The 25,304-nt window shown below is 39.6% G+C and overlaps 1 protein-coding gene across 1 annotated transcript in view; it reads right to left on the bottom strand.

Moving 5' to 3' along the window:
- Nucleotides 1-25,304, bottom strand: part of Chsy (Chondroitin sulfate synthase) — a 165,691-nt gene that overhangs the window by 7,137 nt on the left and 133,250 nt on the right. The window contains exons 5-6 of the mRNA XM_072305088.1: nt 24,777-24,978; nt 5,265-5,557 (exon numbers count right to left, since the gene is read on the bottom strand). Coding sequence (XP_072161189.1) covers nt 5,265-5,557; nt 24,777-24,978 — 495 coding nt within the window. The remainder of the gene's footprint in view (nt 1-5,264; nt 5,558-24,776; nt 24,979-25,304) is intronic.

Raw genomic sequence — 25,304 nt, 5'->3', positions numbered from 1 at the left:
CGTATCAGATGTTTCGACTGGTTTCAACTCAATGTATACTGGCAATCAGGTTATCCATCAACATTCAAAATTTAAAATTTTATTGACTGGTGGAATGTATTTTATTCAGTGGCTCAGACCTGTCCGTAGTAAAATGTTCCGTTTTTAAATGTTTCTTGGCCCTCCCTCCATAAGGAAGGGTCTTGCTCTCATTTTAAATTCGTTCTGTTATCAAAAGGTGGTTGATATATTGTTACGTAGTTTATTGTCTGTCTCCAAGGACGGCCATTAACCATAGGTAGATCAATTTGATGATCTGTCTCCCGCTTTGTATTTTTGCAGATCGACACTTCCAGGAGCTTGCCTTATCAGATGTACATTGCTGCTCAGTGCCATTTGCTCTATGCCTGTAGATGTTTCCTGTCATGTGTGGAAGGAACGTCGGGTAGAGAATCGATGGCTACCTTAATATCATCAATGATCGTAGTAAATCGTGAAATTATTTAAGCTGTGGATCTATGATGTCGCATCTTTTGAAAAATGCTTTCTCCTCTAAAACTAAACTGGAAAATCGTGTTGTGTCAGTGCTTTTCTGAGAGTGGTGTTCTGTATTGATCAGCTATTAAATCATGGTGCTAATTTTTTCTCTTACGTTAAAGAGTGCTTTAGATATTTTTACAATGCACTCATCGTGTTTTCAAAAGTTCCTTCGTACCTGCACCAGTTCTAATCGGAAATTTGGATTTTTTGTCTTCAAGTGGATTTTTCTGACCCAGTGGATTACAGATTTGAGCGAGTTGGTGAGTGTTGTTTGTTCATTTTCTATTTTACTGAGCATGTCTGCATGGTCCAAATATCATGTGCTCCCATTGGGACGCTTGTCTCCTTTGTCTTGATTCTAAGATTTATTTAATTTCCGTGAGCAATTTGGATGGTACTGAAACCTTCTTGTGATCATTTTTATGCAAATGGTTTTCTTTCCATGAAAAATTGTCACGGAAATGATTTCGTTTCCATGAAAAATTTTCACGGAAATGATTTCGTTTCCATGAAAAATTTTCATGGAAATAAGCCACATGGAAATCAGCCACACGGAAATCAGCCACATGGAAATATTTCCTGTTCCATTTTTCCGTGTCATTTTTTCATGGAAATCAACTTCATGGAAATCATCCACACGGAACATTTTTAGCAGGGATGGATTATTAATTACCTACACAGAACGTAAGTTACCTTTATAAATTAAGGCGTAGGGGCAACTTCTGCCTCTGGTAGGCCAGAAATTACTGTAAACGCATTCAAATTCTTAAAATATATGAGAAATTACGAATCTACTGAATGAAAGCTAGGTTTTCAGGAGAACACGATTGTGCAATTTGCCGTCAGAAGGAAAACTGCGGAAGGAAAATGAGAAAGATTTTTTACTATGGCTCAACATAATATGAGGAGGAAAAAATGAATGCAATTTCCGTTTACCCTGGTTATAATTCTGGTAAGTATTGTAGGAGTTCTCTTACTCTATTTACGGGTGATTTCACGATAATAGGAATAGTCGTGTCGCCGTGGGTTATGAACGACTTAGGGCAAAACGATTGAAAACCAAATTAATTAATCAATAGGAATGATGTCCCTGAACCTATCCATGCTAAAAAATATGATGAATTAGTATTATATTTAATAATATGAGACTTTAAAGGTCGAAAATGTCCGGTCGGTTACGCGTCGCCAACCCCGATTTTGAAGCAAAAGAGCAATTTGCGGTAACATACCTATCAGTACTGATCATGAACTCTTTGGCAATATTTGCTGAAAAGAGACTCTAGTGTTCAAGAAAATTGCCAGTTTGAACTGAAATGTTTATCATTGAGCGAGAAAAGTCATAAGAAAGAGGTGTCGCCACATTTGGCAACAAATTTTTGCAGTTGTATTAAGTACAGTGTTTATCTCGCCAGATGGAGTCAGGAGTTTCAAAACTGCCATCAAGTTGTTCGCTGAAGTCTTCTTGACAAAACCTTATCTTTAATCTTACATTTTTGAGTGTCGGTTACGCTGTGTCTGTTACGTAACCGACACAATTTGGCAGGGCCGCCATGTTTGCGTGGACCTCTAGCAGTCCCGCGGGAAGCGCTGATACCTGATTCAATGGGTTGTTTATCAATCACTTTAACTTTGCACTGAATCAAAATAGAGCGTGCCAAAGCTGGAAAAAGGAGGTTTAATACCTTTAGAATGAGGTAATGAAATCCTGTTAAAATTGGTGCACTTTTATTTCTCAGGTATTTCACATTTTAACTATTCCTGTTATCGTGAAATCACCCTTACGTATTAGATTATTGTTATCCTGTTATCACGAAGACAGAGTGTCATAGAGAATAAACATAGGAGAGGTTGTCTCTGATCATGGGTCATTAGAAGGTTTTAGCATAGTGTGCTGCAACCTAGTGGCCGGCCACCGAACAGGACATCTGGTGCCTTCGATTCGCGAAAAGTTACCTCCAGTACTCAGTAGTAGTATGGAACGCCATTGGAGTCAAAACCTTTTTTCCTGCGCGCGGAAATAAATTTGTGCGCGCGGAATAAAAAAGGCCGTTTTTCTTTGAAAAACTCTGATTTTCCAGATTCTTCACCACATTTGTTGTGTCTTCGATATATTTTCGCCGATCGCGTCAAAATTATTATTGTCGATGCGACGCTCGAAATCTGTTCCGCGCGCAGAATTTTCGATATATTGATTGCTATGCGCAGATTGTATCCAAACTATTTTTTCCGGAGCTCCGACAGAAAATAATTCCGCGCGCCGAATTTTCGATGTATCCATTTTTCTGTGCGCGGAGAAACTTATCCTTCTGTTGACCGATGATCATTCCACTGTTGGAGGAGAAAAATCGCAGGTTGCCAATTGAATTTAATTTTATTTATTTACTTATTTCAGCAGTGAGTGCGATTTGTATTTGTTTATATTCCCACACCCTGCCGTATTTTACTCTCCATTCGCTATTATTGCCGATTCGCGGAACTACAAAATAATTCCAGTTTTTCTCATACCCATATTTTATTTTAGTATCGTTGCATAGATCAGCAGGTCATGTAGGTCTAGGCGTAAGTAAATAATGACTCTTTGAGTTCCTTACTTATGTGCCATTATTCAAACTTCCTCATTCTTTCTCAATTTGCACCCATCTTTCCCACCTGCACATAGTTCTGTTTGATTGATATATGTCCAAATCACAGAAATATTTAATAACGGAGAAGATTTAAGAAAGAATTTGTTTGTAAAATATTGAGAGAAAACAGAAGGGATGGGAAAAAAAACTTGGAAAATCTTAAATGATTTAATTGGTGGTAAGAAAGCAGAGGTGGGGAGAACCGAGGTAATAAGGGTAGGTGATAAGAAATTTATGGGAGTGGGTCACTAAACCATTAACGAATTTTGACTTGCGAATAGTTTTCTGAAGGAAAATGACGCATAGAACACGATGCGCACATTAAAAACGCGAAAAAGTAACTCAATAACCGAGAAATGCGCAGTTCAAATCGCTCAACTTATTCGCAAATTTAAAACGCCCCGGTTTCGCGCCGCACCGAATGATGTCATCCGGCACCAATCAGAAGCGGACACGGGTTTCCACGACGTCAGTCAAATGTCTATCTACTCTTCGTATATGAGAACAATACTAAAGTCGAAACTATATCTTTTGAATTCAAAACTCGAATCTCATCCATACGTCAGCTGTAATAAACTAGCAACAATTCCACATTGAAGTACGTTTTATTTTAACAAATATCAGAGAAAAATTAAAGAAGACTGCGATATGACTACCGCAGTACATCAACACCGTATATATAATAACATATATATAATAGCACCATATATATAATAACACCACAAAGCCCCCCCCCCCCCACCGACAAATCAAGGGAAGTGGACGAACATTGAGGGAAAAAGAGGGAAGAAAATAGGCAAAAAGAGAAAAATAGGATGAAAAAGAATGGGGGGGAGAGGATGAAGAGGGAAAGGTGGAAGGAAAAAGGAAGAGGGGGCAATGAGGATCTCTGAGAAATTAAATAATACTAGCTGCTCCGGGCGCTCTACGGGCGCCCTCCACAGCTAGCAATGGTGGTGCAGTAGCTTATTTGGAATCGGAGCAGTCGGTTGAATCTATTTGATAATGATAAATAAAATGTCTGTAACAATACGTGTTGATAGCAATACGCAGTACTGCAGTTAATATGTCAGGGTCAGTCAAGCCGCAGATAATAAGATGCCAGGATATCAAGAAGTTTTGAAGCTGAGCAGCCAAGGGATTCCGAAGGAATGTGGGTGGCGAGTGACGAACGACGATGCGACCCAAACCTCCTTCTTTGAGGTTGGTGGGAGGAGAGCTATACGAAAGAAAATGGAGATAACCGAAAGAACGTGGCGGGAGGGGTGGCTGGGACCGTAGAGGGGGGTACCTGGGGACGGGCAAGCAGGTAGCGGCCGGACGACCGCTCGAAACAGCTGAACTTTACTCGTCGATAAAAGTAAGAAAATTTGAGAAAATCGAAAAAACATTTACAGCCTGCAAATCTACAGATCAGAAGCTTTCATTTAAAAAAAACCCCATGCAAATCGGTCCGGTGGTTCTCTCAAAGTTAATGTCCCAAAATTCGGACTTTAGTCTGAATTAATGGGAGAAAATTCGAGCCCAGCTAAACTTCACTCGTCAATAAAAGTAAGAAAATTTGACAAAATCGAAAAAACGACCACAGCCTGCAAATCTACTGATCAGAGGCTTTCATTTAAAACAAAAATCATGCAAATCAGTCCGGTGGTTCTCTCAAAGTTAACGTCCACAGATTCGGACCTTCGTTTTAATACATTGAAGATAATTTGAGAAAATTACAGGAGAAAATCTGAAAAAGTCGAAAAACAAATTACAGCCTGCAAATATACGGCTCAGGGGCTTTCATTTAAAAAACAGATCAGGCAAATCGGTCCGGTGGTTCTCTCAAAGTTAACGCCCAAAGATTCGGAACTTTGTATTTTAATATATATATATATATACAGGAGAAAATTTGAAAAAGTCGAAAAACAAATGACAGCCTGCAAATCTACAGCTCAGGGGCTTTCATTTAAAAAACAGATCAGGCAAATCGGTCCGGTGGTTCTCTCAAAGTTAACGCCCAAAGATTCGGAACTTTGCATTTTAATATATAGGATTAAATAGTGCAACGATGCTTCCTCCCCCTCCCCTCCCCCCCCCGTTGGCGCCAAATGTGAGTGTGTGGGGATAGGGATTTACCTCTTCAAATGTGTGAACGAAGCGGCGGAAAGTTGGGAATCTGCCGGACAAGGGGAGGATGAAGTTGATGTGCTGTTGCCGGAGGAACTGGACTTGATCGAAGGTGACAGGCTCGCTATTGGGAGACACGATGATGAGGTCCGAGGTCTCGGCCGTTTCCGGGAACTTGGTCATGGCCTTTTTCGGTCGCTTCACGTTGAAATTCACGTCGTCCTCGATGAGCCGCTCGCTGGGACGATCTTCGTGCCATCCTTCTAGTGTTAGGTCTAGCTCAATTTCTCTGATCTCCAACCCTGGAAGACATGCAAAATAATACAGTACCATTTGCGACAGTGGTAGGACGCGGGCGAATAACTACCTTTGAAGCACTTAAAATATCCTGTGGGTCTGAGAGCGATATGTGCCAGGCAGATCCTCCCCACTCAGCATAGAACCTTATTACAATCTTAGTATAATATTGCACATCTTACACATCAACATTGCAGCCATATTATATCCATCTTAGTAAGAATGAGGTAAGATTGCGTCAATGTTGATGTGCTACTGCCAGGGACTTGCCTGAACATTGCAACAACATTGATAATAAGGTTGAAGTAACATTACAATAATCTTACATAATATTGGTATGCCCCCGTCAACATTGTTATCAGGTTGACACTTCTTGACATCTCCTTGATTGCCGGTCTATCAAGGTTACATCAATGTTGATATTGTCAGACTTATCCTGACAATACCGATTTAACATTCCATCCATATTAGTGACATTACATCAATATATGTCAACAAATAAGAACATTGCTACAAGATATTATGCTGAGTGGGTCATATCACCCGTATTCTGCGTTCTTGGTCCGACATCCAGAGCTACGGCTCTTAGATCTGCAATGAGCCACTAGACAAAGTGCTAAGCAGTGAAGTAGGTATACGGGTGAATTCAAATAAGGGTCAAATTCCAGGTTCTATTTTCTCCCAAAATTTTTTTGTGAATTTCTGGGCAAACCAAACTTTATTTTGACTATCATTAGGTGTAGACTTAGGAAATATAGCTCGGCGAGCTTAATAGTTCGGCTTAAACCCGAATTTCCATCGTCAAGTGTATCACTTCCCAAAATTTGCTCTAATTTTGCCTGATTTCCCAAATTTTCATCTCAGAGGTGACATATATTACTTTTAATTGAAAATTGAACACAATTATCATAAAAGCATCGTCGAGCACTAAATTAAAGCATAATTGAAAAATGTAACCCTTTCATATCTTGCAGAGCCCACAAAATTGAGAAAAAATTAATCCGTCATGAAAGATATCTGGAGCTTATATTCTGCTTGTCTTTTAGACAGTTTTGCCTATTTATCAAAATGCGCTCTGTTTTCCTTTAACACGATAAGAAGCTTTTATTTCTTGGAATATTGCATTACAAAATGGATCAAAAACACCGAATTTTAAAACTTCGAGCGGGCGTGTACCCGCTGAACTAGAAATAAAGCCAGAAAAAGTTTGAGGACTTGCATTAACCCAAGTAGCATTGTCATCTACTTTCTAGGTGGCGCTCACCAAGAAAATGTCTACTTTCTAGATAGATTAATTTTCTTGAAAGCAAATAGGTATAAAGTAGATCTAGAAAATAGACACAAGAAAATAGAAAGAAAATACATGTTCCACTTGCATTTTCTTAAAAGAAAACATTAAGCAATTGGCTAGAAAATAATTCTACTTTCAATAAATTTTCTATCTTTTTTCTAAGTGGGAAGTTGACAGTAAGTAGACCTATGAAATAGATCTATTTTCCTTGGTCAGACTTTTGACTCGCAATGTTTTTTCTTTCTATTTTCTGGATAACTCTCATTTTCTTTGTTTTTTCTTAATATTTTTTTCTAGAAAAAAATTCTATCTTGCTACTTGGGAACATAACAATTACACTGGTCAACTTTTTCTTTTTTTTTTTTTTTTTGATTTTCCGAAGATTTGCCAACAGTTTCGGAGTAGATTTTTGGCGCTGATTCTGAAGAACACCTCCATTTACCTGTATCAGTGCGATTTATCCTGGGAAAGTTCGGAATTTTTCCGGAGAAATCGGAATTTTCCTTAAAAATCTAGCTTTTCCAGAGGAGTCAATTTTCCGAGAGAATCTGGGCACGATGGAAAAGACCCAGGAATTTTTCGATTTCGTAGCCTAAAATACATAAGAAACCCTATTGCACCCCTACTAAAATTTCCTTTCTTTTCCTGATACCAGGGTTTTCCGGTCCAGTTTCATTAAAATCAATTAATTAGTCACCGAGATAGTGTTTTAAACCACGGCCGCCATCTTAGATTTTCGAATCTTGGAAATTTGACTAAAATTCGAGTTCCCCATTCGAAAATACCCGCGGGTACCAAGTTTTGCCTAAATCGATTGATTAGGCGCTGAGATAGCATTTTAGGCCGTGTCCGCCATCTTGGATTTTCGAACTTTGAAAATTCGACTAAAAATTCGAGTTCCTCATTCAAGAAAATACCCTTATGTACTAAGTTTCACTTAAATCGGTCGAAAAGAGCGCCTACAGGGCTTAAACAAGCAAGTCTCAGTTGATTAGACGCTTCGATAGTATTTTAGGTCATGTCCGCCATCTTGGATTTTCGAATTTTCAAAACTCGACTAAAAATTCGAGTTCCTCATTAAAAAATACCTGCGTGTCACAAGTTTCACTTAAATCGGTAGAAATGAGCGCCTACAGGGCTTAAACAAGCAAGTCTCAGTTGTAACAGTTTTCCACTCTGTCCCATTAAACTGGGACACTGGGACGCTGGGACAGGATGGAAACATATGGGACAGGATGGAATGAGACGGGATGGGACGGGACAGGATGGAAATAAGCTGTTTTTTAAGCTTATCTCTAACAGTAAAGACATTTTTGGTGTTTTTTTTTCTCGGAATATTTAGTTGCACATCCTAGAGTATCGGAATAAGAAAAATTTCCCCTAACGCACACTTCGAAAGTATTTTCCGAGCTGATATTAGTGTGTGAGGGTGTGTGAGGGTGTGTGTGTGTGTGTGAGGGTGTGTGAGGGTGGGTGTGTGTGTGTGTGTGTGTGCTTAGCGCCCTGTAAGTTATCGTGTATAGCATTTTGTTTGGCATCGTTAATGGAGTTAATCTTGCACAAAAAATTTGCAAATTTCAGAATTTTTGCCAAATGCGATGTAAGTATGAACTATTCAATCGAAACAAAAAAAGTAGTTTTTGGAAAAACCTCAACGTTACGGCAATCATTTAGAACTTGTTAGGTACACCGTTGCCATGTCTCTCCTGACTGTTGCTGAATGTTGCTCGGGACAATGATTCTAGCGCGTAAAAAAGTTAAAGTTAACCCAGCTTTATTACCAGTTATTACGATTCGTGCATCTATGCAGTTATCAAAAGGCTGTCTCACAATTCATCGTTCTCCGTTTAATAACCTCTGTGAATCATTCTGAATCCTTAAAAGCAAAATCACCACCCCCTTTCTCAACGTCAACTTATGTGGAGGTAAGTCGCTCAAATCGAGACTATCCTAAAATTCCACTAGGAAATTCAGACCCCCCCCCCCCTCTCCTCATCCATAATGAGCCTGTTGACACTACAGTGCGTTCTTGGTTTGCCTTGTAGTGCAGAAATTACTTTCTTGCCAACTTCATTGCAATAATTATTTTTATGGATCCAGAATGGCACTTTTTGTTAGCTGGGGCTACAGTGTGGCCAAATCGAGTATCTTTTTGAAAAATTAAATATTTAAATATTTTTTAGAGGAATCTCGGGTGCTCTAAAAGACGCACATATACAAATTGGTATTTTGGATAAAGTAGTGTCGTCTTTCATTGGAAACTAGCGGAAAACCCGTGACTGAGGTCACATGTCTAGATGCTTCACCAAAAATTATTAATTTAATAACTGGGAGCATTAGGCCGATATTGTTTTGGGGATGATACCACTATTCCACCACAAGGGAGCTTGTTTTGCCTGAGTGAGCGTGTCATTTTACGACGATACCGCTATTCGACCACGCGGAAGCTCCTGTTGCCTACACTGAAATTGAAGGCGAAATGGAATGACGTTAATTTAATCTTCTCCAGTTTGGTGAAATGCTATTTTTTAAAAACGTTCCAAGTAACCGTGCAATTTCACAATGAAACAGGTATTCCACTATTTCCACGTTCTTATTTTATTTCAATCTCCTTCTCACTGCTTTCTTCTTTTTACTTTTCATATCTTCTTTCCGTTTGCTTCTGCCACTTTCATTATCTTCTTCTTCTCTCTAAATTTACTTCAGCTTATTTTCTTTCACTCCTCTTGTTCTGCACCATTCGTTGTTCTCCTTTTTCTTTATGATCATCATCAGCATCAGCATCATATTCATCATCCTCATCTCTCTCTTTTCATGTTCATGTGCTCGAACGGGAAGTAAAAAAAAAAAATAAAAACAGCTTAATGAATAATAGTTAAGAGGAGCAACTACTTCACTGACGAACGCGGACCCGACATGACATAGAGACAAATTAGCAGACAGAGAACGTCTATTGCACGGGCGATGATACCACTCTTCGACCACGTGGGAGCTTGTGTTGCCTACACTAATAATTGAAGGCAAACTGTCATTTCACGACGACAATACTGCCATTCAACCACGTTAAAACTCGTGTTACGTACCTTGACATATTTGGCGAACTGAAATGGTGTTAATGTAATCTTTTCCTGTTTGGTAAAACGCCATTTTTGAAATGCATGCGTTCCGAGTTACAGGAAAATTTTACGATGACACCGCTATTCAATTAATATCCCCTTGCTTATTTCCCCTCTTAATAACATTTTCTCCCACGTTCTTCAGTTTATACCATTTTATCCCGGTTGTTCTGCATGTATTCAAATTAATCCCGATGTTCCAAGTTGCATCCCATTTCATCCAGGGCCTCCGCCCCTCCCGCCCCCATAATAAATAGATAAAAATTGGCCTCCAGTCAATTTAAACGCGGCGCAAGCGCCGGCATATGGGGGGGGCTCTTCGCCTCCCCATCATGGTGCCAGGATCGCACAAGACTTTCTCGCTTTTGCCGGCGCTCCAGCGCCGGCATAGACACTTTTACTTGGTTATTTAGAAAAATACTGCCAATTTCACAAAATCATAAAGTTTCATTGGGATTTTGATCGCAGAATAGTTATGCAAGTTTTATTCAAACCACTAAACTTTATTGTAAATCTCTTCGCGATATGTGATGAATTCATATATTCGGAATCGACTTGTCGATATTATGAGGCATCTTCAATTAAATAATTGATTAATGATGCCTCCTATTAAAGACGACGATCCTTAAAAATCTTAGCTTTCCTACGATTCATTAGGATCCATTAGATTCATTGACACCATACTTTAGATCCGATTATATATCATAATATTTCCTTAAGCACGGTAAAAAGCTATCCAAAACCTACTTTAACGGGTAGAATCACTATTCGATGTTTAAATAGTCTTAAAACAAAACGGATATCGCCTATCAATCGCAAATTTTAAATTTTGCGGTCGGAATCTCCCTGCTGGAAATGGTTCACCACCTGCCCGCCGAGCGCCCCACCTCCTTAGCACGTATCCTCATAAGTCGAAACGACAACAACGGAGAGCGCCACCTCCTTAGCTAATCGTATCCCCGTTTATTAAAAAAAAATCGTCAACAAACCTGCGGGTTGATCGTTGAGTCACTATCGAATGGTCCTGATCGATAGATCCCTATCTAAGTAATGATTTTTATCGATCAAGGTCGTTCGATATCGATTCAACAATCGAGCCGCTGGACAGACGTTAACGCGCTTTCGTGTAATCATCAATCATTAAATCAATCATGCTCGTGCAGTAATGTATGTATGTATAAGCCGCTTTTAAGCCACGCTAGGGCGCTCTGCGACGCCTACTCTCCACAGGAATCTGTCATGGTAGAGATCCTCCGGAAGCTGGCATCTCTCCATCTCTTCACGGATGCCCTCTTCCCACCGTTTGGCTGGACGCCCTCTCCGTCGCCTACCTGGGGGGACCCACTCGAACATTGGTCATGATATCGTGCACAATCGTCCCCTCAACGCCCATCATCTCTCGCACACGTTCATTCCTGACACGTTCTCTCCTCCAGATTCCAGCCGATCTTCGCCAGAAATCCATCTCGGTCGCCTTGAGAATTTCTTGGGTCCGCTTCGTCAACTGCCACACTTCACTGCCATAGGTGATAAAAGGCTTGACAACCGAATTGAAAATCCTCTTTTTGTTGTCTTTGGAAATCCTTTGGTCCCAAAGGATCCCATTAAGCATGGCGATGGCTTTCCTTCCTTGAAGATTACGGTCCCGAATGGCCTGATCCAACTTCCCATCCGAAGTCAGCTTCACCCCCATGTACTTGTATTCTTCGCAACTTTCTATATGTTGACCATCCTCCAGGACTATGCTTTGCTGAGCACCCCCGACTGACATCTTCTTTGTCTTACGGACACTAACCTCGAGGCCCCACTTGCTGTACTCCTCAACCAATTTCCGGGTCATATACTTCGCGTCATCGTAGTCTTGACTTATGACTACCTGGTCGTCAGCAAAGCATAGCGTGAACAGTGTTTCTTGGTCATTCAGAGGGACGCCCATTCCGGCACACTTTCTTTTCCATTCCTTCAGAACGTGCTCTAGATATATCTTAAATACCGTCGGTGACAGACAACATCCCTGCTTCAGCCCCTTGGTGACAAAAAAACCGTCTGAAAGCCTTCCTTGGCACTTGATTCTAGCAAAAGCCCCCCGATAAAACTGCTTGACTGCCCCAAGAAGTCCTTTACTAGAACCAGTTTCTTCTAGGACTTCCCAAAGTTTCGGAAGAGGAATACTATCATAAGCCTTTTGGCCCATGGAATCTGCCAGGATTCTAAGTTCATTAACAACAAACATACCTATTTGGTTCTAATAAAGATCTAAGCGTCAGTTCTAGTGTCAGCTTCGATGATTCACAGTATGTAAGTACCTATTTTGCTTGGTGTATACCTACGGAGTAATTTTGGAGATAGTGTATGATGCATTATATAAAGCATTTAAAATCCTGGGTTTCACCTGACTCAAAGCGTTTGCCGCTAATACCCAGGATAGGGTGTTTCTTATTTTTTAAATTTTCGAATTCGAAGGAGGTCCTGGTCTTAAAAGATGATGTGTGGGTGGATTAGAAGCCTTGTACAAGGAAAAAATTTTAAACAATTTTTACCCGGTGCTCAAACGACTTAAGTGACACAGGTTGAAATTTGAGGTTTTTAGATGAAATAACACTATTTTCCTATGGAAAACACCGAGTTACGGTTCTGAAGGGCGAAAATTTCGTCCGTTTGGTCGAATTATCTGCAATAGAAAAGCCGTAAGACCGGTTTCCTCCAAGAGAAACTCCAAAACTGAAAAAAGCTCTGAAAGTTCATGCCGTAATGGAGGGATAACCCACGCTATCCCGAGAGTCCACCTCTGTATCAAGTCAAACTCTCCATGCAAACAGCAAATAATACATTGACAGGGTAGTCACTTTCTTTGGGGTTCCCAAAACTGAAAACACGGCAATCTTGCTGATTCATTTTGACGATGTAAGTCGGCAATCACACAACTCGGTTTGTGACGTCGAGACAGTGGCGTGGCGTGAACAATCGATTATCGATATTTCCCCACTTGAAGCTGTAGTAAAGAATCGATTATTAAGGTATTCGTTACGAACACCTTATTTATCGATTCCTTTTCATAGGTTCAAATGACAGATCAATCGATAAATCGCAAAGCACGCCACGCCACTGGTCGCAGACTTCCTTATCATACCTAGGTACTTTACTTTATAAACGGAAAACTTCTTAACGGCAATTCTTTAAAACTGCCGTGATTTTTCTTCTCTGTACAGAAAAATTCTGCATAAACTTCCAAGAATGGTGTCAGTTTATTCTCCTTAAAAAATAACATTGTAGAGACGGAGATTTTCAGACACGACAAACGAGATATGTGATTGCGAACTTACGCTGTCGATTTGCTCCTTATCTTTCCATAGATAGTTTGGCTTGATACGGAGGAGGTGAACTCTCAGAAAAGCGGGGATATCTCCTTCGATACAGCCTTAACTTTGAGAGTTTTTTTTTCGTTTTTGGGTTTTTTTCAGAGAAAACCAGTGAAACCTTCTTGTTTCACGCGGAGTTTCACGAAGGAATCATTACTTGAATTGCCAACTCCTGATATGAACAAGTGCTGTATTTTCATGCTCTCTTACAAGTCACAGCCAAAGTCAATAAAACCATACAAAAATAATTAAAATAGTCCGATAAACATTTTAAGACAAAGTAAACTGTGGATTATTTGATTTAGTTGATTAAACTTTGAATTGTTTAATTTGTTGAAATTGATTTTCCTGCACATAGCCGATATTTTACCAAGAAAATGTGCATTTTTGATGTAATTATACATTTCACCTGTTTTTTAATGTTAAAGTGTATCCAAGTCAATTCATAATGATACATTGCAACGGACGGGAACTTTCGAGCTCGCGTAAGCTTAGTGCATGCGTGCGGCATGTCGCTTATCAGGCAGCGCCGAGGACGCGCAAGCGTTGCGCTACGGCGCGGCGCGGCGCGGCGCGCCCGCTTTGCTCCAAGTGTATCTCATTGCGCGCGCCATTCTTGATGGGTGTTTTACGGCTTTTGTATTGCAGATAATACGACCAATCCGACGAAATTCTCGTCTTTAGGACCGTAACTCGACGTTTTCCATTGGAAAATAGTGTTATTTTATCTAAAAACCTCAAATTTCAACCTGTGTCACTTAAGTCGTTTGAGCACCGGGTAAAAATTGTTTAAAATGTTTTCCTTGTACAAGGCTTCTAATCTATCCACACATCATCTTTTAAGACCAGGACCTCCTTCGAATTCGAAAATTTAAAAAATAAGAAACACCCTATCCTGGGTATTAGCGGCAAACGCTTTGAGTCAGGTGAAACCCAGGATTTTAAATCTATATAAATAAAAGCGTTGGGGGTTTCACTGTAACGCTTATTTCTGGAGTTCTACCGGACCGATTTCGACGATGCTTGACTCTGGTGAAAGCCCTTGACGTCTCGATGTCCGCAAAACTTTCAGACTTCCAAATTTTTCAGCCTCTTTCGCTGGAGACGCTCTTGAAGCCAAATCCACCCCCCTCCGACCTTAAGTTTCCGAGAGTTGCGGTATGTTTCCGTTGTAACGCCTGATTTGAGAGATCTACCGGGGCGATTTTTACGATTTTTGGGTCGACTGCAAGCTTCTAGCTTCCAGATGCTCGCAAAACTGTCAGACTTCCAAATTTTTCAGACTCCTCTTCCTGAGACGCTCTTAAAGCCAAATCTACCCCCCTCCGGCCTTAAGTTCCCGGGAATTGGTGCGTATGTTCCTGTTGTAACGCCTATTTTGAGAGATCTACCGGGGCGATTTTTACGATTTTTGGGTCGATTGAAAGCTTCTAGCTCCTAGATGCTCGCAAAACTATGAGAATTTCCAATTTTTCAGCCACATCTGTGTAAACCGCTGAGAGATGTAAATAGACCCCTCTCCATATTACTACTACACAGCCTTCACCCAACGCCGAAGGTCAAACTCGGACTCTGTCTCAGCACTGCTCTGTCTGAATAAAAGGAAGCCGCCCCAGCTACGTGGTTCCATAAAACTGTCGAAGCGGCGCGGCGCGATGACATGGGTTTTCCCGTCATTTTTGTCTAACAACCCTCGAGACCGAGGCTGCCCGCTACGGGATCGCAGCCCTATTGTCTCATATGCCAAACAAAATCTGACCCTCAAAATTTAAAGACAGTAAAAATGCAATTTTTTCTATCATTCAGAAATTGTTTTTACAGTGTACATTTTTCGATTCGCGGTGAAATTTTGAGCAGAATGGTGGTCAAACTAATGAAAATACATGATTCTACGGTACACTAAGATCGATACCACAACTGCTGCATTTATAACTTGCTGAACGATATTTCCGTTACTTATCAACATATCACGACGAAATTTAGTTCATTGTAATTTGCTTTTTTAGCAGAGCGTAAATTTACAGAGAAAGTTGAAATCGAACCCGATGAGAGAAATTTCATCGATTTTTTTGGAGCTCCACTAGGCCGAGCAGGATGGGAAAAAAGGATGACGAATTGAGATCTATTGCTGTCGCCTGGTCTCCTGACTCCTGACTCATGTCCAGGCCCAGCTATTCTTGAACGCTTTGACGAGATTTTGTCGGGAGACAAGTCAAAACATGATTTTCCGACCAGGGAGCGACATCCAAACCTCGCGCTAATGCTCTCATTGTATTTTCATTGGAGTTATGTCCGAATATTTTGAAAAAAGCCGAAAATGGTCTCTTTTTTAAAGCGAAGTGTTTGCAATTCTACCCTGCTACGGAAGAACGACATATGAACATTCGAGAGTTGCCAAATTTTCTTCGATAAAATGTTTATTTTTGAGGAAAATTATGAATATTTTTCCCATAAAATTTTCAGACGTTTTAGATCAAATTAAAAACAAAATTATCCAAGAAATTGGTAGACAAGCATTCAAAAATTTTCCAGAAATTTAGTGGTTTTCCAGGGGAAATTTGGCAACGTCTGAAGACTCATACGGCGTTCTTCCTTACCACTGCAGAATTATGTTCGTCCCTCCCGTTACCCCTACATCAGCCACCTTTATCGAAGAGCAAAGGAAAACCGTGGGAAAAAACAGGAAACAAAATGTTTTCAGGGCTGAATTGCTTCCTTTGAATTGCTTCCTCTGAGTTGCTCCGAAAATCAGTCTATTCGTGTAAGCTGCCAACTTAGCTGCATCCTGCATCTCGAGAGCAACACTGATTAGATTTCGAAATCTCGCGACTTTTTGAGAGGTTGCCCATCGCTCATCTGCTTTCGTCGGATACGTTTAGTCCGGGAGCACATGTAGTCCCGTGGGACCGTTAATGATACAAGTTGGCGAGATGGCTTGATCTCTTCGTCTTGATGTCCTGAAACAGAATTTCGATGCTGCCAGGCTAAATTTTTCCCGGAACACCCTTAAATTCAAGATGGCGCCCAAAATGGCCGCTACGGGGGTGAAGTGGGTGAAAGTGACTCCCATGGTCGACATGTATGTCGATTCCTATGTATTTTTGGTCGAAAATTTCAAATATATGCTTAAAAATGTACTCCGACTTCTTAAAGACCCTTAAATCCAAGATGGCGGCCAAATTTCCCCTCCTGAAAGTCAAACGGCCACGTGTGCTCCTATATGGCATGTGAGGTATCTTTCATACCATTTTTTGGGCCGTAAAATCGAAAAATGATGTTAAAAAATCCTTTGCGATTCATTTAAGGCTTCAAATTACAAGATGGCGGCCAAAATTGCTGAAATTTTCGAATCAAAAATTCTATAATAGCTTCTCATATCATGTGACGTATCGAACCCCATAGATTTCTGGTCGTAAAATCCAAATCTTGAATTCAAAATCCACCCCGGCCCCTTGGGATGTCCAAAATCCAAGATGGCCGCCGAAATTATCCCTTACAGGATCATACAGTCAGCCTTTACCTTAGAATAGCAAGATATGTATCCATTTACAGGTTTATTGGGTCGTAGAATTCATAAATGAAGGTTGAATCAACCTTTCAAACTATTAAGAAACCCCCCCCCCCCTTCAGCATAAATTTAATGGGCAAGATAGCAAATCATAATGAATAAAGGATTATGTAGCTTTAGGAAGATTACACTAAACGAGATAGGATTGTCTTTTTTTTGGCAGAAATAAAAATGAGGTTTTATTTACAGACAAAGTAACAAAAGGAGAAAAGGCTTATAAAGCGATATGATACACACATCAAAGGTGTACATTTTTGGAAAAAAACGAAGCAAGCACAGGTTTTTGATAAGAATTTAGGGCGTTTTTGGTTTTTCTCTGGGTTCAGTCTTTTCAATGGGCATTAGGAAAATAGTTCAAAGGAGAATACTAGAATAGGATCCTTTCAGGATGCCTCGCAACTTATCCTTTGTAATAAACTTATCATTCATAAACAAGAGCACTAACACTAAACAATCAATTGCATTTTGTAGCACCTAGCTATTCGTAGAAATGTAAGATATTCTTGGTAACGCGAATATTGCTAATTAACTGTTACCAAGGAAAGGAACAAAAAACAAAGCAAGAAGAAGAAAAAACCGGGCTTGTAAACAGTTAAGCAACATGACCTTTCAAAATTGAACTAAATTATCTTTTAAATGTCTGATAGCTAATTTTTTCTGAACATCCCATCAATAACGAGAGGCATAAACCAAATTATTTTTTAAACAATTTTGTCTAGAGTTTTTAACTATTTGTACACCGATAACACCGGTCAACATGGGTTCCGTCCTTCGAACCAAACCAATTTTTTTCGATTCCTAGGTACTACAGAAGCCCGAAAATGGCCATATTAACTTCAGGAAAATTGGCTGGTCCTCAGGGCGCCGCCATTTTGAATTTTTCAAAATTAAGAAAACTCACGATTAGATATTTGCAAATATCTCCTCAACGGTTCATCTCACGAAAAAACCAAAAAACCAGTGGAAAGAGCATAAAATTTCCTATAGAAATCATTCTCTTTTATTTTTTCTAACTTAATTTTTTGGTCGTGAAATTAACGTTTTCTTCAAAAATTAGCTTAAAAAAGGCGTATTTTTGCTGATTTTAGGAGAAACTTTGCTACATACCTCCAGCCACAATTATCTGAGAAAAAAACTGTCATGCTCATTGAAAAGAACGTAAAATTTACTGCTAGAAAACATATGTCATTAGTTCCTAGACTTGATTTAATCCTGTGAAACAGCAGTTTATCAGCTCCGCCCTAAAAATGTGATTTTTTCTACCATTTTCCCTAGAATCACGATAAAAAGAGAAAAAACTCTGAACACGTGACCCAAACTGTGTAAAAAGGTGGCAAAATAGTACTGGGTCCACACTGGGGGGGGGGGGTGGGGTGGGGTGAAACAAAGCCAAAGAGGTCAAAAATGTTCGATCAGAGTCAACAATTGTGAGTTCCAATGAGTATCAGTACAGAACTGAGGGGGGAGAGAGTTCAGCTCAGGCAGTTTGCATTGGAATATTAAGGTAAGGTAACGTCGAGAGATCTATAATTTTGGGTCTTTTTATACCTCATCAGTAGATCACACTCGTCATGTGAATCCAACTGAAAATCTCGCAAAATCCAAGACGGCATCAAAGCTCAAGTTCGAAGTACAAGTTTTGTATTATAAGACGGCAAGTTTCGTACTGGTACTCATTGGACCTCAAAATTTTTGACTCTGATTGAAAAGTTTTGAAGTTTTTGGCTTTTGATCTCACTGACGAGTGTGATCTACTGACGAGGTCTATAACAAGACCCAAAATTATATATCTCTCGCCGTGGTCTCTTCTTCATATTCTAATGCTAATTGCCTGAGCTGAACGCTCTTCCTCTTCAGTTATGTACTGCCGTACTGGTTATCCATTAGAGCTCAAAATTTTTGACTCCAATTGAAAATTTTGGAACTTTTTGGTTTTGTTTTCAAAATAGTGTGGACCCAGCACTATTTTGCCACCATTTTACACAGTTCGGGTAACGTTTTTAGGGGTTTTTCTCTTTTTTCGTGATTCTAGGGAAAATGGTCGAAAAAATTACATTTTAAGGGCGGAGCTGATAAATTTCTGTTTCACAGGATTAAATCGAGTTTGAAACTATTGACACATGTTTTCTACAAATAAGTGAATCGCAAATCAGGGCTTATCCATTAGAATAAGCGATGACGTTAGCAGTTTTAATTAATTTTTTAAACGTGTAAAATTGAAATATTTCTTAAATCCACACGCGTCACGCCTTTTAGCCGCAATTCTTAAAACTAAAATGTCGCAAATTGTAAAAGGAAGGTTACTTTAACCTTCATTTATGAATTCTACGACCCAATAAACCTGTAAATGGATACATATCTTGCTATTCTAAGGTAAAGGCTGACTGTATGATCCTGTAAGGGATAATTTCGGCGGCCATCTTGGATTTTGGACATCCCAAGGGGCCGGGGTGGATTTTGAATTCAAGATTTGGATTTTACGACCAGAAATCTATGGGGTTCGATACGTCACATGATATGAGAAGCTATTATAGAATTTTTGATTCGAAAATTTCAGCAATTTTGGCCGCCATCTTGTAATTTGAAGCCTTAAATGAATCGCAAAGGATTTTTTAACATCATTTTTCGATTTTACGGCCCAAAAAATGGTATGAAAGATACCTCACATGCCATATAGGAGCACACGTGGCCGTTTGACTTTCAGGAGGGGAAATTTGGCCGCCATCTTGGATTTAAGGGTCTTTAAGAAGTCGGAGTACATTTTTAAGCATATATTTGAAATTTTCGACCAAAAATACATAGGAATCGACATACATGTCGACCATGGGAGTCACTTTCACCCACTTCACCCCCGTAGCGGCCATTTTGGGCGCCATCTTGAATTTAAGGGTGTTCCGGGAAAAATTTAGCCTGGCAGCATCGAAATTCTGTTTCAGGACATCAAGACGAAGAGATCAAGCCATCTCGCCAACTTGTATCATTAACGGTCCCACGGGACCCCAAAAATAAACATGTGCTCCCGGACTATTAAGTATCATATCGGATATTATATTTGTTACAGATAAGGTTAGAGAAATGATAACGATTTGTTCATTGTAATATTAGTGTTCATTGTATGTATATCTAGTGTTTGAGAAACAATAAAAAAAAAAAAAAAAAAAAAAAAAAATTATCCCTATCTGTATGCTATTTTACCCATATCTCTCCTGATTTTATATCGAACGATAAATCGAAGATCGATATACAAAACAATATTTTATCCCTATGAATGAAACCCAGAGAAAATGGTGGTAGGGGAGCAAGGCATGTCATAAGAACAAAAAATATAAGAAAAATGAGCTGGGAGGGGGGGAGGTAGAATAAATGCTGGCAAAAAATTAGAACTAACCTAGCAATGATTTATTGGGGGGGGGGGGGGGGGCAGGAAGTATAAAATCCGCTGACTTGGCCGGGAAATGGAAATAAAACATCAGCTAATAGCAAACAAAGGTTACCAAGGAAACCAAGAAATGGAACTTTCATGAAAACAGTTTAGTGGAAAACAGCGTAAGTAGGGTACTTGCGTTAATTACCGTCTGTAAGTAAACGGTTAATTCGATTTAACCGAAAATATATTCAGTTCTTCATAAGACTAAAATGGACGAAATTACAAAATTTGAATCAGCTCACGTAATTCTAACGATAGTCTTTATCGCGAACGAAAGACTCGACGACACAGGTCGGGTAACTATTATAGGTGGGATGGGATGGGATTCTTTATAAGGCCAAAATGGACAAAATTACAAAGAATCAGCTAACGTAAATCGAACGATAGTTATCGTGAACGAAAGAATTGAGGACATAGATTGGGTAACTATTATAGGTGGGATAATCAAATTGCGATTCTGTTGGGCGAAAATTTTGTCCGTTTGGCCGTATCTATAGTTGGAAAGCCGCAACCGGCCAATTCAGGCGAGGAAACCACCCTCCGGCGCGCCCCTGCAGCGGCATAGTGAACTTGAACTTTAAGGGTTGAAATAAAAATAGGAAAATAAATGAAATTAGATTTAATGATTTGAGTAAATAAAATAACCAAACCTAAAATTCAGATAAGTCTAATATAAAATTTATAAATTCTAGAAACCTTTTCGACAATAAACCTTCCTTCCTTTTCCGTCCGCACTGCCGTGCAAAGGAAAAACGCCGTATGAACCTTCAGGCGTTGCCAAATCTCCTCCAATAGAATACAAAATTTCAAAAAAACTGTTGGATATTTTTCTTCCAATTTTATGGACAATTTTTTACACAATTTAATCTAAAATATCCGAAAATTTCAAGGAAACATATGCAAGAATCACCTCAAAAATACATGTTTTATCTGGGGAAATTTGGCAACTCTCGATTGTTCATACGGCATTCTTCCTTGGCACAGCAGCGCTCCTCTGAGAGCCGACATGTGACCCGTGTGCTCCCATGAGAGTGTATAAGTGACCCGGATGTGCTCTCGTGGGACCTCTCACGGTGTCTCGTGGAGCATCATAGAACTTTAGGGAAAATGCCACGGGCCCATATGTGACTACAGTCCACCACGTGGAGAATCACAGAACTATATTCATGGGAAATGCATACAGGACCTTACAGTGTCCTACACAGACGTCACCGAACTTGGGAGCGGATACAGTGCGACAAAAGACTTCGTCTTTATCTACTTTAGATGCTTCACAAGTCATACCCTGATAAAAATTTCCCCCGGGGCTGGACACGAGATCACATGTGCTCCCCTGAGGAATAGCCAGGAAAGCCCCTGTGTTCCCAAGGAAGTGAGCAGGGGGTCACCTGTGCACCCAAGGGAGTCTGGGGATCTTCAGTCCCGTCCCTCCGCCCCCGCGCGTCCCGTAGCTTAAGTTTTGGTTGGCGGACTTCCGGCTTTTCGGTTGTTTTTTTTATTTTATTTATTTTTCAATCCATTTTATTTATTTGTTGATTTTTTTTATTAATTGATTTTTTTAATTTATTGTTTTTTTTATTTATTGATTTATTTTCATATTTTTCAGGTGAGTTTTAGCCGAAAGATGCTATGGAGCCGAATGATTCGAGACACTACTACTATTTTATTTAAATAATTTAACATATTTTACTTATTTATTTAAATACATTTCATTTTACTTGTTAATTTTTTATTTTGATCTTCTTCATTTCATTTTATTTACTTATTTACTTTAATACATTTTTATTTTATTTTATTCATTCATCCATTTATTTATCCATCTATTTATCTATTATTTGAGTTAATCTATCTCACTTTTTTTAATTTAGTTTATTTCTGCTAATTTATATGATATATTTATTCATTTTTTATTTTATTTTATTCAATTTCATTCATTTATTTTTCTTCGTTTTAATAACTATACCTACATATACCTTTTTTTTTATTTGGTTCGTGTGTTATTCACTTCTTTCTTTCCAAAAATGGATCTACTTTTTTGTTATTTATTTCTATGAACCTGTGTAATGTAGAAATTTCCAAGAATAGTCGTATTTTGTTCGCCGCAACAAATGTTTCCTGTTACCGATTTTGTGTTATTTGCGTCACTTTTTCACAACCAGTGAGAGCAAAGCAGCTAGAAGTGAGGTTAGAAATCTTGTTAACAAATTTACACAACAGTCGTAACAAAGCTCTGAGGACGCTCCGATTGTTTCGAAACAATGTCGCAAAACGTTGCCAAATTGTGCAAAATAATGAAAAGAATAAAAATAGGCCACGCCCCTTAACATAAATAACATTCGAACAAAATACGACTGTTACGAGATGTTCCGAGTTGTTTCGTCGAACAACATATGACTAATATTGTTGCTTTCCATCATGGAATCGGCGTGGCGCTGGGGACGTCTATGCTTGCTAAATTACCCTCGACTAACACGCGAGCCTCCTGAGCTCCACGGCAGCGGCACTCTTCAAAAAGCTGACTACAATTGGACGCATTTCTATCAAACAGAACTAAGCGCCAATTTGAGTTCCTTTTGAGGAATTTAGAATCCCGGATAGCGCGTTCTGTCTAACGGACCTAAGCGCCATGGAAAAGCATTGCGAGTATAGGACGGAATAAGCCGGACGCCCGATTCCGCCGCCAATACAAGCCCCCTCTACATTCCTCACCCTATGGCGCTTAGGTCCGTTTGATAGAGATACGTCCAATTCAAGGAAATACAGACTGACAGCAACGGCATCGGCGAGTGCCCGCTTCGATTCTATAGGTTATCCTAGTCCGAACTCGGACGGGCGTCCCAGGGTACCGGTTGTCATGTTGAAAATCAACCGTTTTAAAATATACCTTTTAATCGATTAAATGCACGGAAAAAACAAGACTAGTGTTGAGCACTACTGGCCGGTTAGTGGGGAGTAGTTGAGGGCTGGCGTCTAAGCGCTGTACAGCTCAACACCGGAAGGCAGTACAGGTGGGCACTGAACATGAGTAGTGCTAATCAGATGCCGCGAGACGTAGTTGCGCTTAACAGGTGTAAATTCACCCATATGGCGTCGGAGTTCTCATAGCCTGGTGGTAACGCGCTGGTCTTCCACCGGCGCAATCCAAGTTCGATCCCAGGCGGAGGGGTTTCATATTTTACGCTCGCTCCAAAGTCACTTTAGGGCTTGACACTACTTCTTCCTTAGTGACCCAGCCTCGAGCTGTTTAGTGCCCAGCACTCCTCTGACTTGGTGGCTCCATTTGACCTAACCCTCGTTAGTGTCCAGCACTAACATGTAGGTCCCAACCCTAAGATCGTTTTTTCCGTGTGTCGTTTTAATTTTTATTCGATTCAATTAGTGGTGGTTTGCCTAGGGTAGACTGGGGTTAAGTGGGCACCATTTTGTTTGAAAAATCATAAAACAAATTTGGTGATAGATAGAGTTAATCTTTAAAGTACAATGTCTTCAGTATAATATAAGGTATCTGCAAAAAATAGTATGTTTCATTTTTTAAATTTCTTCATGGTCAAAATTTAGATTTTGTAAAAAATGGGAAAGTGCTCAGTTAACCCCGTGGGGTGGGTTAACTGGGCACTGGGGGTGGGTTGACTGGACACTAAGATGAAAAAGCATACTTTTGAAAGAGGAAACTTTTATTAAGTCAAATGAACAAGTGGAAAAGTCTTAAAAATTAAAGAAATACATCTGAGGATGATTTTTTGTTTGTCTTAATACTTATATTATATACATTTTCACTAAGAGATACGGAAAACTTATTTCAATGACTTCTGAATAGGTCCCATGGTTGGTTGTCCTTTTTCTCCTTTTAGTTGTTAAAATACTGCAATTAAAATAAAAAAACAAGTTTTAGTGAATGTTTTGGCTAGCTTGTAATCTATGGGGTTAACTGGGAATGCCCTCTTTAATCCCATTTGGTAGTGTTCAGTTAACCCCATTTGGTAGTGTTCAGTTAACCCCATTTCGGAATTTCAGAGAAAAAAAATCATAAATAATACTCAATTGGAATAATTACCAAAGTAATCACTGGAAATAGTACATAAAACTATAGATGAAACAATAAAGCACTTACCAAAGCCTTCCTCAAAAGCTAGATATGTCATTTGGGCTTCAGTTCACAGCACCGGGAATTTACTTTTCGCCCCACGAAACACGTTTGTAAACATAACTTCAAAAAAAACAAAAGATTATCAACTCGGCGCAAGGTACACTAGTAAGGGTCTATAAACTGATGAAATTGACGCGTAGTTGGTTTTGAGTATGCCCACCAGGTGGCAGCTAGGTCGAGTGTTCAGTTAACCCGCCGTGCCCACTTAACCCCAGGCTACCCTACTGAGTTTTCAAACATCCAAAAATTCTATTAATCAACTAATCGGAAACTCTCTAGGTTTATATGTACACTCCTCGAAAAGTCTCATACATACCGGTAAATTGTTGCTGGAGGTATGCGTGTCTGCGAACAGGCACGGTCATTTTTCTGCCGCGGTATTTTTTATACATGAGGAGCATGTCGAGAACGTAGTCGGCCCCAAACAGAGGGTTTACTCTATGATAGCCGTAGAGAAGCTCCCGAAATTCGATGACCCGTCCTCGCTGTTTCGAATGTTTGTTTATAGACTCCATAACCTGTTTAGTAAGACAAGCCGGAATATTAGACCACATACAAATTATACTTAGGTAATACGTTTACATCACTCGATCAAGTAATGATTTAAGAAGATCAATAAAATCAGTACCATATGTGAAAAAAAAATTAAGCAATTCGCAATGCTAAAAAGAAATTGTAACTAAAATCGGTTTGCTTACGGTAAATTTCAATAAGAAAAGCATCTTCAATTGGTGAATAGACCACATACAGTGCACTCCGATACAGTATACAATCAATAACAATGGAAAGACAGATAAGGCAAGTACGAATTGAAGCATTCTGATAGGCGCACGTTGTCCAATTA

The sequence above is a fragment of the Bemisia tabaci genome, chromosome 1, assembly GCF_918797505.1.
Source record: "Bemisia tabaci chromosome 1, PGI_BMITA_v3".
Classification (NCBI taxonomy): Eukaryota; Metazoa; Arthropoda; class Insecta; order Hemiptera; family Aleyrodidae; genus Bemisia; species Bemisia tabaci.
The sequence above is the reverse complement of the archived record's forward strand: the minus strand, read 5'-3'. Positions and strand labels throughout refer to the sequence as shown.